The 15,567-nt window shown below is 38.3% G+C and overlaps 1 protein-coding gene across 1 annotated transcript in view; it reads left to right on the top strand.

Moving 5' to 3' along the window:
- The first annotated feature begins 10,965 nt into the window (after positions 1-10,965).
- Positions 10,966-15,567, top strand: part of LOC144253356 (von Willebrand factor A domain-containing protein 8-like) — a 243,155-nt gene continuing 238,553 nt past the window's right edge. The window contains exon 1 of the mRNA XM_077795473.1: positions 10,966-11,235. Within this exon, the coding sequence (XP_077651599.1) occupies positions 11,073-11,235 (163 nt within the window). The 5' untranslated portion in view covers positions 10,966-11,072. The remainder of the gene's footprint in view (positions 11,236-15,567) is intronic.

Genomic DNA, 15,567 nt, shown 5'->3' with positions numbered 1-15,567 from the left:
GGCTTCTAATCTAATGAGATAATTAGGCTAGGTATATCATCACCATCTTTCACCTGCAACCCACATGATTTTCCTGCCTCTGATCTTATGCCTACCATTCTTTCTCTATCCTATAAGATAAATCTAATTATATTATATCCTAACTAAAGACCCCAATACTTTGGAGATTAAATCTAAACCCCTTATGTTTGGCTCCTGCCTACCTCTTGAGCCTTATCTCCTTGCTACTACTCTATCAGTTTGAACTGATTGATTCCTTTCTGGACCCTCTGCCTGGCTTGGGCAAGCCTCCTTTGGGCCCCCTCAGTGCATGCATCTAACTTAGCAGTTTTAGTTACCATTTCTCCTACCAAACTATAAGCACCTTGAGTGCAAACTCTTTATGTGCAGATTATGTCTTTTATCTGTAGTGTGGTACTGCAGAATTAAGTCCAACCCATCACCAGTTTTGGCCACAAGGACGAGGCCCTGCTGGAACAAGGCAAAGAGTGAGCAGGAATTACAAGAGTGTACAACAGCAGCACATGTGAAAGATGTTTGTCTCCATAGGTGCAGAAGTCTGCACCAGCACCAGGAAAAGGGACCTCAAGTGAGGAGGAAAATTCTCTGCATCTGATGCAAGACAGTTTACAGCAGCCCTATTAGACCACTGGCAAGGAAGTGGGACTAAACAAGGTACAAGTAAGCCAGGAACTCCCCGTACTCTTTTTAAAATAGATTACAGCAGAAACAAAAACAAATACTAAAACTGTGTTGTGGCTCTAATACTTGAGTCTCATAAACTCTATTGAAAATGAGTGCTAAGTATATAGTTTGCTTTTTAAAAGAGTTTTTTTTTTTGCAGTACAATCTTTGTAATGGAAACATCATATAATACTTGGCTAAATTAATTATATGTATAAAACATTCTGAATATATGTATATATTCAATTTTGAAACAACTCCTATTGCAAATGATTATCAAGGAGTATAATTTTTTTTTTTCATTGGAGGGCCTCCTTTCATCTAGAAACCATTTTCTTCCAGGCAAAATTTTAAAATTAATGCTTTTGGGCTACGTGTGGTGGTGCACACCTATAATCCCAGTGATTCTGAAGGCTGAGGCAGGAGGATTTTGAGTTCAAAGCTAGCCTCAACAACTTATTGAGACACTTAGCAGCTCAGCGAGACCCTGTCTCTAAATAAAAAACAAAAATTGGTTAGGGATGTGTCCCAGTGGTTAAGTGCCCCTGGGTTCAATTCCTGGCGGCATCATCATCATCGTCATCATACTTTTGGACTGGGGATATTGTTCAGTGGTAGAATAAATATTTTCCTAGCATGCATGAGGCCCTGGGTTCAATCCCCAGTTCTGTAGTTCAGATCTGAAGTTAGGAGGAATGTAAAGGTTTCTTCCTTCAATGTCTGATGGCTGGACTCTTCCTAGAATTTCAGTTCTGCTGTTTCCTGTTCCTTTGATTGGGATTATTAGTGTTATCTTCAATTAGTAGCTTCTTTGCAAAGATTTTTAAAAATTGTCAATTTGGGGGGATTAGCTTATTTAAAACTAGATATTATAATCCATGTAAACTGTAGTATGTAGTAATATGCTGAAAGCAAGTGAATGAAGGAGATTATAAAGGTCAACAAATTCAATAAGCAATTCTCAGTCTTTTCCCAGGACATCTTGTGTTCCTGATATGACTGACATAGATGGCGTAGGGGCACCAATGTCATTCTATACATAAATATGAGTCTTAACTCACTTTCAAGTGGATTTCCAACTCTTAGGAAAACAGTTGTAATTTCCTCCTCATATTTAATTAAAAATGTAAATAGTATTTCTATTAATTTCTTCCTATACCCCAGTGGTTTGTCTTCCAGAACTCTGGTGATATGTGTCCCCACTTTGGAGATCATTAATTCATATCGGGACTTCCAAACTTTAGGTTGTTTAAGAATCTCTTGGAGGTTAGAGATGTACATATATATGTATTCAGATATATATGTAGTTAGATGTACATATATATGTACATATAAACATATGAACATACATATGTATTTAGTCAGATTTGTTGAGAAATAAGTTATATACAATAAACATTTCCTTTTTTAGGTATAAAATTCTTTGAGTAATGGCCATTGTATGTAACCACCAACAAAATCAAGATTTAGAAAATTTCATCTCCTGTCAAAATTACCACATGATCCTTTCTTGCCTGCGTCCTGTGCAGGTGATGGAAATGGAGTTTCACTTAGTGGAATGGTCTGGCTGCAAAATAAAAGCTAAGAAAAATAGAATGACAAAAAACCCCACAGGACAGGGAAAATAATTTAAGAAAGCAGGGTGGGATGGACTACCCGATCATATTGTGCCAGCATCACCATTAATCTAATTCTAGCTTTTTTTTTCCTTTTCTTTTTTTTTTTGCTACTGGGGATTTAACCCAAGAGTACTTACCAGTGAATCACATCCTCAGCCTGTTTAAAATTTTTTATTTTGAGACAAGTTCTCACTAAGTTACTTAGTAGCTTGCTAAATTGCTAAGGCTGGCTTTGAAATCATGATCCTCTTGCCTCTTGAGTTGGTAGGATTACAGGTCTGAGCCACCACGTCCAAGTTCATTCTAGCTTTTTATCACCAGCAAAAGAAACCTCATTTCCATTAAGTGGCCTGAAAATATTTATTTTAAAACCTTGTTGAACCTGTGGATTACCAAGTCTCAGAGCTTAATTTAGTAAAGGTGATGTCAGTCCCTAGAATCTGCATCTTCGACAAGTCCTCAGATAGTTCCAAACCACATTTTGAGAAAGTCTTTTCTCAAGATAAAGCTATTTCAGTACATCACATTACTGTCTAATTTGAAAAGAGACACACATGTAGTAATTGTTGACTTAGAAATATAACCTAGGTTTCCATTACACTTTATCATCGTCTTCCAGCAAATGAGGTCTCATAAATATTAACAATGAACATTTTTTTTATCTTAGTGTCACTGCCGATTCAGTATACTGTCTCCTTTGTAAATACTCTTCATATATTTCTGAACATCTACAAGATTATCCTGTCCTCTAATTGTAGAGTCATTTGGAGATTCTTAGTGCCACAATGAATGGTGTTCATACCCAGAATAGATACCCAAAATGTTGAAGTCCATGAAACTTCCAAATATCCCTTTCTTAGACTGGATTTCTTGGAAATAGACTCTGAGATGGAGAACTGTCTGTAAATGTTTCTTTGAGGGAATGCTCTCAGGAGATACACCTGTAAGGAAATAAGGAAGACATGTTGAATAGAGAGGCAGGATCATGAGTTCAAAGCCATCCTCAGCAAAGACGAGGCACTTAGCAACTCTGTGAGACCCTGTCTCTAAATAAAATACAAAATAGGGCGGGGGATGTGGCTCAGTGGTTGAGTGCCCCTGAGTTCAATCCCTAGTAATAAAAAAAATATCTGGAGGGAAGATGGTCCTTTGGTATTTATCTCATATTGAACCAAGCCGGCAGGACCTTTGTATTCCTGTCATTGCCAGTCATTGGCTATAAGATGCTCTCTAGAAATTAGCATAACCACCCTGTGGTGGAGAGTATGTTCCTGTGAGGGACACAATTGTGAACCATTAGCAGCTGATAGTCCCAGCACCTCAGGTATAAGTAGTTAGGCTCTGAAGAGCGTATCTGAGCATAATTCTATGGTATCCACTACTGTCCACTCTGCACCACATGCTTTTTTATACTAATTTCATTTAATTTGGAAACAGCTTCTTTGGATTCTAGTGATGTTGTTTCTTGGGAAACACACCAAATAAATAAATAAATAAATAAATAAATAAATCATTTGGAAGGACTCAAGCCCCCACTGCTGCACAATGGATCTGGAGGCTGCAACTGCCTTTCTATATTCACTTTGCAATAACCAAGGACCTCATTCTTGTGAGGTCAGAGCCCCTGGTTACCATGAACCTGCAGCTTCTGTTTGTTGATTTGCCATTCAAACTAGGCAACTGAGAATGAAGAGGTATTCCCATGGTTTAACTGAACACCACACACTCCACCCAGCTGCCATTGTGTAGTAGCAACTCCAACTTCTCCTGATGGTTAGGGTATGGGATCTACGCTACTCCCCGCTCTAGCATGGAGAAACCCTAACAGAACACTCCTGAAGCCAGGGGAACTTTAAGAGAATATACAGGGCATTTAAGAAGCTGTACTTTTACCTTATTTATTACAAAAGTCATTCTAGATAGAGAGGAAATAATTTGGAGAAAAACTTCTTGGAACTGTGCTGTTTAATCTTGATTCCCCAAGCCATTCCCATCAGGAAACCAAAGGACTTCGTTGATTCTGTGTTTTTTGTGGACCTAACACATGCTAGGCAAATGCTCTACCACTGAGCTACATCCCCAGCTCACTTCATTGATGCGGTATCTTTATCTAACTCCACCCTACCTCTTTCTTTCACAGCCTGAAACCTTGAAAAATAGTCTTTACCAGCATTTTCAAAATCATTTTTAAAAATAGTAGTTTCATGATATAAAACAAGCAATTTTACGATAAATGCATTTGGGAATTTTAATTATAAATAGTATCCAAGATTTACTGATGTCTTATTACAAATCAAAGTATGATGTTAACAGTTTTTCAGTATCTTATTTATTTTATTCAGGAATTAATCATTCAACAAATATTAACTGAATTCCCAGTAGGCACCAGTCACTGATATAGATGCTGGGAATATAGTGCAATGCAACAACTACAAAGACAGGATTTTTACCTTCATGGAGCTCACACTTTGCTCAGAAGATATTTACTAGCCAAATAAGCACAGAGACAAATGTAACATTGTGACCATGCTTAATATTACAAAGGAGGGATAGATGGTACTGTCAGATAACATAATTGAGAAATTGATTTAGAAAAGTCATTGAAGACTTCCCTAGGAATTGGAAATTATCTCAGCATATGAAAAATATCATATCACATAAATATATATTTGGTATATTTATGCCAACATTTTCCCATGTTCAACTTAAAAAAAATCAACCACAGATCAGGAATCTTAGAAACTCTATAAAGAAAACCACACCTATGCATATTATGGTTCAACTTATGAAAAATATAGATAAATAAAAAAACTCAAAAGCAGCCCCCCCAAAAAAAACCACCCCAAAAAACTCTCTGTCTCTGCTTCTCTTTCTTACACACACATACACACACACACACACACACACACACACAGACATACACATGAGCCACCATACCCAGCTATGATGACACTTGTAAAGGACCAAAAGAAGAAAAAAAAAACCCAGAAATTCTGTATTCTGAAAATGTATTTCAGAAAGAAAGAAGACATGAATGTTTCAGGTACACACAAATCAAGCAATTCATTGCCAGTAGACTTGCACTAGCAGAAAAGCTAACTAAAGTTCTTCATGCTGAGGGAAAATATTACCTAATGGAAATACAGATTCATAGGATGGGATGCAATGCACTGAAAATGGTAAACATGTGGGTAAATATAAATGAGTGTTTTCTTAAAATTTTTAAGCAAAGGGATGTGTGCTGGATTTTGTGTGGTCAACTTGGAACCACCACTTCCATTTGAGGCTACCTTTCTTGGAATTCCTTTTGCTGTGTGGTTCTAGGTTAGGGCTGCCTGAAATAAGAACTATGGAATGCAGAAATAAAGCAGAAGCCATTACTCTTGAAAGGCTCTGGTGGTCAGACATGCTGATAGACAGAAACAGAGGTAACTAGCAGTTTCACTTTGTGCTCATTCTCCTTCTGTGTCCAATCTTCCCAACTTCTGGTGCTATTGTTGAGCAGTGATCCCAAACTCAGCACCATGTACTCGGCTATGCGCTCATATGTCATTAAAACAACCCTGGGAAAGGTTGCAAACGACTGCCATGTTTTCTGATATGTTTTACTATTTTTAGTTTCCCTTTTAACTGACTTCTTTTTGTGGCATCTGATAATCCTGTTTTCCTTCAGATGGTCTAGTTTGCTCTTGGTTTTGTTGACACTACGATTTCCTGGTTCTATATCTCTCACCCTCTTTTCAGCCTCCTGATTTCATTTAAAGTGTGCTCTTCAGGATTCTGTCCTAGCTTCTTTGATTCTCTTGCTCCTGCACATTCTCAGAGTGATCTCTTTCATTAGTCCAAAAACATAAATTAGATCTGTGCAAGTCATGGGAGGTCCAGGAATGAGATACTGATTTTACTCTTAGGATGTCCAAATTCTATTAGAGGAGGCAGAATACTAAAAGAAGATTTTTTAAAATATAATATTGTAGAGCGACTGGTGGGAGAAGTTTGGATCATGAAGGTACTCATGTAATTAATAGGGAGTTTTCAATTAATTTTGAGAGTAAAGAAGAATCAGTCAAGGATTTCATGTTATAAAGACAATTAGATTTGCACATTAGAAAGTTCATCCTGGAAATGGGGTGGAGAAGAGATTAAAGAGTGATAAGTTAGGAGGTTCCTGTAGCAAGCAAATTATGATTAAGGTCTAAACTAGGGCAATGACATAGAGACAGAAAAGAAGGAAAGGATTAGATGGCTATGAAAAAGGTAAATTAGATGAGATTTGTTTATCTGGATATAAGAAGTGAAGATATAAAAAGGTTGAAGGAAGCCCCACAGTTTCTACTTAGCTTACCAAATCAATATGGGTTACTAGAGACTTAGGGACATATGAGGAGAAACAAGTTTAATGAAGAAGGGATGAATTCAATTTTGAGTTTAAATTATTTGTAAAATCTTTAGATTAGGATTATCCAATGTAGGCACTATTGACATTTTGGGCCAGGTAATTCTTTGTTATAAGGGGTTGTCCTTTTCCTGAAGGATGTTTAGCAGCATCCCTAATCTCAACCTGCTAGATGCCAGAAGCACTTGACCCCTAGTCAGTCGTGAAAATAAAAAATGACTCCAGACATTGCCAAATGTTCCCCAAGGGACTAGGGATGAGGGAGGGATGAAACTGTTGGCTTGCTGAGAATCACTGATTTAGATGGAGATTGCTCCCATGGTTTCAGCTGTCATGCATATGCTAATGATACTCATACCTCATATGTCAGCCCACACCTTCTCCTGAGCTCTAGACTCAAGTAATCAACAGCCACATTGGCTGGACAGGATGAGGACCAATTCCATTCAAGGTGATAGTTACATTCATTCCATCTGTACACATTCTTTTCGGGATCCCATTCATGGTGCCAGTTCTTTAAATTCATAAAAGGGCACAAACTGTTGTCCAATTCTTGTATGTACAGAGGAATTTCTCTTGAGAAAAGAAAAAATGAGAGAGGAAAGAGATATGATTTTACTTTTGTTTATGGGTTTTCTTTTTTTTCTGGGAGTAATGGCTTCTTGGTAGCTAAAGAGGTACATCTTCTAAGACCTTTGGGAAATGTATGAATTGAGAAACAGACTATTCAATTACTTGACATTGGTCAGATAATAGGTTGTCCTAAATTCATGGATTTAAGTGTGTCAAGGAGAGTTCATTCTCTTGGTGTGGAAACTGAGCTAACAATTTTTTCCCTTTCATTTTGTTATTTTCCCCAATACTGAAATTAATATGTTTATGGCAGAAATATTTAAAACAAAAAGGTTCAAAAAATTTTTTGTTTACCCATGAATTGATCACTCCAATGATATTTTTCTATATTTTATATCCTTATAAAAATTAGAATCATGTTGGATATAAAATTTTGGTTTTTATATTTTTAAACACTAAGTATAAAGATTTCATGACTGCAAAGTTGTAATTCAGTTAACCGTTCCTATTGAGTAATTACTTTTCAATATTTTAGTGTCATAAATAATGCTTCAGAAAACATCCTCACCCTAAGACTACAGTAACATCTATTTTAGTAAGCTAGAGTCCTAGAGGGGTGTATCTAGGTCCCTGATACAGGTTGTCATATTGCATCCCAGAATAACTGTACCAGTTTCCACCTTCATCCTCAGCAATATTTAAGATGATTTTCATCTTTCTTATCAAGTCTCTTTTTTAAAAATTGCTGCCTGTCTGATATTCACAAACATTTTTTTCATCTTAAGTTGGGCAATAATATTTGTATTATTTGCATTTTCTAAGAGGCGTACTGCCCATTGATACAGTGGCTTCTCTTCCTTCTTTTTTAAATTACAGAAATAATAGACACTTGTTTGAACTTGCATTCATTACAACAAATGTGTTATTTTGTAATTTAATATAACACTGAAGGAAATCAAAGTTTTTCTTATGCCAGTCTCCACCCCGCTGAGGTAACCATGATAACACTCCTGTTCATGATGCGCCACACTGTTCTGTACACTTACATAACGCATATCAACACAGGCATGAAAGGGGACTGTACATTTCTTTTCCTTTTACTATTATGGCTATTCTTTTTTTTTAGACTTTTTTAAGTTTATTTTTTATTTGTTGATGAGACTTTTTTTTTTTAATGTTGTGCTGCAAATCAACCCCAGTGATTGACACATGCCTGCAAGGCAAGAGATCTACTACTGAGCTACAACCCCAGCCCTCAGGCCTATTCTTATTGTTATGCCTTTTACTATTAGTTTTATCATGCCCAGGACTCTGCTTGCTTTGATAACTTAATAATATGTCTTAAATGTCATTTTAAGTCAATGCACCTAGACTTATTGCTCCTCACTTTTAAAAATAGATAGCTGTGCATGTATCAAAATATCATGTGGCTGGAGTCAGTGGCACATGCCTGTAATCCCAGAGGCTCCAGAGGCTGAGACAGGAGGATTTCGAGTTCAAAGCCAGCCTCAGCAAAAGCGAGGCACTAAGCAACTCAGTGAAACTCCGTCTCTAAATAAAATACAAAATAGACCTGGGGATGTGGCTCAGTGGTTGAGTGCTCCTGAGTTCAATCCCTGGTACTTGACCTGCCCCCCAACCCCCCTCCTGCCCCCAATCACATGATATCCCATTGACATGTAAAAATTTTATGGATTTAAGTATGTTGATAAATACATTTAATTTAAAAAATAAAAATAGGTAACTCAGTTGAAAAAAGTAATAAATAAACATAATGCAAGAGTATATGGTGATAGCTGGGCATGGTGGCACATGCCTGAAATCTCTGCTACCTGAAAGGCTGAGCAGGAGGACTCCAAGTTTAAGGCCGGCCTTGGCAATTTAGTGAGACCCTGGTTTTAGTACAAATATCCAGAAGCAAATCCTTCAGTTGAATACATCTTTATGACAAGTTGTTCGGTTGATCTACTCATGTATATCCTTTAAGAACCATCTCGAACATCACCTACTCTGAAAACCCTCACTGACCTTTCCTAGGTGTGACACTGTGCCTTAGAGTATCTTGAGGCTAAATCTCCTACACATGTCTCACTGTATTATGTAATTCTTTGTTTGTATGTCTGTCTTCTATACTTCATGCAAGCCCTTTATTTCAAAGTACCTAGCAAGGTCCTGTTTATACAATAGTCGTTTAATAAATGTGGTTGAATGACTGGGTGCTCAAACCCATATCAATCTCTTCATTGCCTCCCCCCCTCCCCATTATCTCTAAGAGCTCTTAGTGCTTATATCAATCATTTTGCTAACTGCCTTAGTTTTTTTCTCCATTCTTTCAGATGTGTACTGGGTTCTGTTGACATTAAACATAGATGTCTTGACCAAGTGTATCTAATTCTTTCAGCCTCAGTTTCTTCATCTGTAAAAGGGGGGGTGTTAAATAGTACCTCAATAAAAGCGTTGTGTGAAATAATTCATTAAAGTGCTTAGCACAATTTTTGGCACATAGTATGTGCTCAAAGTAAGCAAAGCATTTTATAAGCTTGTATCCTACCTACATCTATGTCATCTCTCTCTAGCAGTCTCCTAGGGTGGTTGTGAAGAATAAATAAGATACTAATGAAATCATGTTGTAATACATTGAATATTTATTACATTTATTTTCACCGTCTCCCTAACTAGGTTAGAAGCCTGTGTCAGCCTTCATTACTCAAGTCCCAGTCTTTGAGCAGGATGCATAGAGCCTTCTTTACTCAGCCTAGCTTCCATTTTACAGCCTCATCTCAATCACTTTCTTCTCAGCATCTATCATAGATTTATGTGCTTGTGAGATAGGTGTTCAATACGTATTTAAAGACAGTGGCAGCTTTAGAATTAGCAAGGCCTTTAGCTAACAGTGAGGCCTGCTCTCTTTGTTGGATGTTTGTTTGTAGAACTTGATAACTTTTTGCCTTGGTCAATTCACTCCTGACATTTTGGTGATGTAGTATTACATTAGGCTTCCTCTGCTTTGTGGTAGGACCGTTTCTGCTTTTGGAATGTATGAAAAGGAGGCTGTCTTAGCCAGTGCCCTACTTTTCTCCTACTAGAAATACAAATTATGTTTATATAACTCTTGTATTGCTGCATGACTGAAAAGTGCTTGATTGGGATCCTTTCTGATAGTTTAGCAGTATTCACCATCACAATGTAAAATTTTCACTCGGATTTTAGGAAGGGATAATAAAACCTTCAGAAACAGAAACAACAAAACCTCCAAAGGTTAAGGCTTTCAGTTACTGGATGGAAACACTGGTATGGTTACAATAAATCAACATGGGTGAAAGTTCCCATAATCTCATGCATGTTTTCTCAATTCCCAAAAAGGATTTGAAGTAACCTACGGGGAAAGCGCATTACAATAAGACCGAGAAATGAAGCCCGTGCGAGTTATCTGAATTCCGATGCTCCTAAAACCCGTCAGCATTTTCTGAACTCCCCAGAGTTTATGGGGCGACAGGGCAACGACTGGAGGCAGGCCTGGAGAATCCAGGTGAGGGGTCGCTGGGGACGCGAGGTGCGCAGGGGCGGAGGTCCAGCAGCCCGAGTGCCCCAGCCGGCTCCACGAGCTGGCGCTCCCCAGGATCTCTCCGCCCCGGTGGGCCGGGCCAAGAGGGCTGAGCCGGCCGAGCCGGGGGAAGGAGTTTCCGGCGGACTCAGCGTGGTGTCGCTTCCTGTTCTTCTTGCCGCACCGCTTCTCGCTGTGGTCCCGGGACGCCGTTGGGCCTGGGACCCTTAGCTGTCCCTGGCAGGACCCCGGCTCCATGCAGTCCCGCCTCCTGCTCCTCGGAGCGCCTGGCGGCCGTGGGGCCTCGGCCTCGCGGCGTGTGCGACTGCTCCTGCGGCAGGTGGTGCGGGCCAGGCCGGGCAGCGATGGGCAGCGGCCGGAGGTCAGACTGCTGCACGCCGGGGCGGGGGCAGACACAGGTAACCCAGGCGCCCCCGCCTTGCTCCCTGCAGCCTGCGCTGGGTCCGGGCCTCTGCCGGCTGCTGCCTGGCGGCACTCGGCTGGAGCGCTTGCTGTCACGATTGCTGAGAGATCTAAGTTCTCATCCCATCTCTCTGCTAACTGCTGCGTAATGTGGGGCAAAGCGCTGGCACTCTCTGGGCTTCATTCTGTACGGGTCTGGACTAAAGATCCTGATGACCTGTTCTCCTTCTCCACTGGCGCGTTTACCCCCAGAAATCTGACTTGAATTATAGTACATGTAGAGGTTAATGCAGCAGCCTTGCAAGTTTTTGAAAGCTGGAATTGACCTTGCTTTCTGAGTGACCCCAAAGGCTTGGGCCTGGAGGCCATAGTGCTATGCCATATAGCTATGCCATATTCCCTGCAGGGATTGACATTGAGTAAAAGCATACATTCTGGTCAAAGAACCCATAGTTGACTGTGTGATATATCTCCACAAATCTTTTGGAGATCTACACTAGTCTTTCCAAGTTCCACATATTCTTAGAGCTGAAAAGTCAAAGGTTCATTTAGCCTAAACACTAAATGTGTGTGTGTGTGTGTGTGTGTTTGTGTGTTGTTGTGATTTGCTACAGATCACACAACTAGTGACTACACTAGAACTACATGCTCTGATTTCTAAACTTGGCATTTTTTTTTTTTTTTGTCTCTACTTGAGGTGGTTTCAGGAATCCTCTTTGTTTTATATTGGAATTTGAGTGTTTGTGATGATTAAGGGAAGAGATGTATGTTGCTGTTCTTCAATGTCTAAGTTATTTCTAGGAAAAATTTTGTCAATGTCATTGTTGCTTAGAATGATGGAGGTTTTCACTATGAAATCGTAGATTTCATTGTTCCTCTTGCTTTCTGTCTTCACCTAATACTTTTTCTTCCCAAGAAATGAGTCAGTTTTACCTCCCGTTCATTCATTCATTCATTGAACAAATGCTTCCAGCAGAACTGACATTCAGAGTTTGCCTTTCTCCAGTTGTGGTGTCTAGAATATTTGTTTTGTTTTTATTTGTTATGTTATTTGATGTTTGTTGCTCCTCTATCCTAAAGGCAGAGGTCAAGGGCAGGCATGTAGCATAATCTATACCTTGGGTTTTGGAGCTAAACAGTCTTAGTTGGAATCCACTTCTGCACTATCTAGCCGTGAGGACTTGAAGGTAGGTTACTTGTGTTCCAATTTTAACTGTAAAATGAGGTTAGGAAGATAGGGTTGTTGTGAGGATTCAACTTGCAATTCAGTACATATATTATTAGTATTGTACATTCTTAGCTAGGTGAAAGTTATTCTGCTTCAGTGGCTTTAGAAGAAATGAAACCAGTTACTTTTAGGTTCAGAAGCATCTGGATAGGCAGATGGAGTAGAGTTAATTGACACATTTTTAAAAATAGAAGTTACTCTCTATACCTGAATAATACTTGTTGATTGTAAAAATATTAGAAACACATGTGAATGTAAATTTTAAGTCTGTATTATATAGATGGTGGTAAATGCCCTCAAAATTTGTGTTATGTTCAACAATTCGAAGTATAGGCGTTGTTTCAAATGCAAGTCACAGATATGTGAATAACAGTTTAACTTCTTAGACTCAGCCATTGACTTTGGCAGAATCAGAACACAAGAAGTACAGTATGTTGACCTAACTTGTCTTGCTGCTACAAAGATTCGTAATGCTGAAGGTTTGAGGCATGTGGATCCATGCACCTGGAAACTTACCGGAGATCTGGGCTCAAGTAAGAAAAGTTATGAGCCAGGGAAATAGAAGGCAGTTCTTGGCTACCCTGACATGATAGGGCAAGGCCTTCCAGGTTGGAGTGGCCTATTTGGAACCAGAGGTCATATGTTGACAAATGTAAAAAAAAAAAAAAAAAAAAAAAGCAGTAGTTCATAATGGATTCATATTTATAATGAAAAGAGGCTCTGAGCTGCACTGATATATGTGACCAATAATTTACTAACTCCTCTTTATAATTGACATTGCTTCCTTAGCAGTTTTGGCGGAAAAAAAGTACACAGCAAAGTACATAAATAACATATTCTTCTTTCCCCTGGACTTTATGTCTTATTTATCATTATGTTGCTTTGGGGCCTGCCAACACATTGTATTTAATAAGCCTTCAGTGGCTTACTAGGTTAAAGATCAGAGAACCAGTGTGAGAAGCTGTGATTGCGTTGTTGGCTCTCAAGATAGAAACTTTACTAAGCCTGATAAGAAGAAAGATAGGTCATTTATGAAAAAACAAAACAACACAAAATCCCAAAGCCACTGTTTTTTATTCTTTGTTTTTAGATAGAGTAAGTATCTTCAATTTGTAAATTCTTTATCCCTTTACACTTCTATTAGTAGTAGTGTCTCTTGGTTTTAGAAACAGAGGGGTTAGTTAACAAGGAGTTTATTTACTGCAGAGTTTTCAATAAAGAGTATTGTAGTGTTTTCACAGATGGAGCCAAGTAAGTTGGTTCAGTAGGACTCTGATGTGAAATGGATTCAAATATACTGGAAATAAAATGAGAAACTCAGAAACACAACTATGTAAATCCACTATGACATTTAGTGTTCTCTTTCAACACAATTATTAATGGATTCACTGCTTTTTCTTTATGACTTCTGTGTATGAATTAAATGTTTATAGAAATACTTCAAAATACTTTTGCATAATCAATCTATATTCATTATAGAAAACTGGAAAATACAAATCCCCTAAATAGTCCTCTCACCCAAATTTATAATTGTCAAACTTTTTAAAAATATTTTTTTAGTTGTTAATGGACTTTATTTTGTTTATTTATATGTGGTACTGAGAATTGAACCCAGTGCCTCACACATGCTAGGCAAGCACTCTACCACTGAGCCACAATCCAAGCCCCAGTTGTCACTTTCTTGCTGTTAATCCTATCAAGTTTTATTGATCTCACTATAATAAAACATTTATGCAAAAACATCGTTTGAAAAATGGGATATGTGTTTTGTGACACATTATTGTGAATATATCAACATAATATTGCCATGCATGATCATTTAAAATAGGAATTATTAAATTAATGTATTTATCCACATAATTTATCTTATTGGTTTCTCATTCTTGGATATGTAGATTTCTATTTTAAAACATAAACAGTGAAATAAATGTCCATTTATAAACATTTTTGTGATTTTGAGATTACACCTTTGGGCTATAATAGAAATAGTAATAAATGACACTGGGGAGGGAAAATATAGAACTCTGGCTTTAACTGAGAAATCCAGTATAAAGGGAAAAGAACTATACTTTGGTTTAGGTCTTAATTCTATATTGACTTGGTATTGAACCTTGGGAAATTATTAACTATTTTGACCCTGCAATAGGACATTTTGACTCTGAGGATCTTCTGATAGTGTTTATATAGTAAAGAATTTAGCAGAAATATTCCAGAAGAGTTGTAAACGTACAAATCATTAGGAAGACCCATATCAGGAACACGTAGACCAAGATGGAAATTGATATATTTGGTTTTCTCTTGGGTCTCAGTTTTGTGTATTAAAGAAAGGTGCCACTGACCCATTTGTTCTTAACCTGAGGTGATTCCCCTCCCCCAGGGGACATTTGGCAAGGTCTGGAGATGGTTTTGGTTGTCAGAACCATGAGGGAGGGCTACTACTGTCATTTTGTGTGTGGAGACTAGTGATACTGCTAAACATTCTATAATACACAGGATAGCTCCTCTGTTTTAGTGAGCTTTTTTTGCTGCTGTGACCAAAAGACCTGACAAGAACAATTTTAGAGAGGAAGAGTTTATTTGGTGCTCACAGTTTCTGAGCTCTCTGAACATAGATGACTGTTTCTAGATGGCCACCTCCATGGCTCTGGTCCAAAGATAAGGCAGGACATCTTGGCAGAACAGTGTGGTAGAGGAAAACACCCCCACCAGGAAAGAGACAGCTCCACTCTTTTGGAACAAAATATATATCCCAAAGGCATGCTCCCTATGACCTACTTTCTCTAGACACACCTTACCTGCTTACAGTTGCCACCAAGTTAATCCCTATGAGAAGATTAATTCATGGACTCTGTTAAGGTTTTCATAACCCAATCATTTCACCTCTAAACTTTCTTGCATTGTCTCACACATGAGCTTTTGGGTCACTTGATATCTAAACTATAACACTGTCACAATGAAGAAGTATCTAACCAAAATGTCAATAGTGCAACGTTTGAGAAACCATGAACTAAACCAACTTCTTTTTCAAAGCTTGTTAAAAACTTCATACAAATCAAATTTAAGAGTTTAACTAAGCAATGAATGATTGGCAAATCAGATA

Source organism: Urocitellus parryii, chromosome 2 (genome assembly GCF_045843805.1).
Source record: "Urocitellus parryii isolate mUroPar1 chromosome 2, mUroPar1.hap1, whole genome shotgun sequence".
NCBI classification, from domain to species: domain Eukaryota; kingdom Metazoa; phylum Chordata; class Mammalia; order Rodentia; family Sciuridae; genus Urocitellus; species Urocitellus parryii.
Note: the sequence above shows the minus strand (reverse complement) of the source record. Positions and strands in the feature narration are given on the sequence as shown.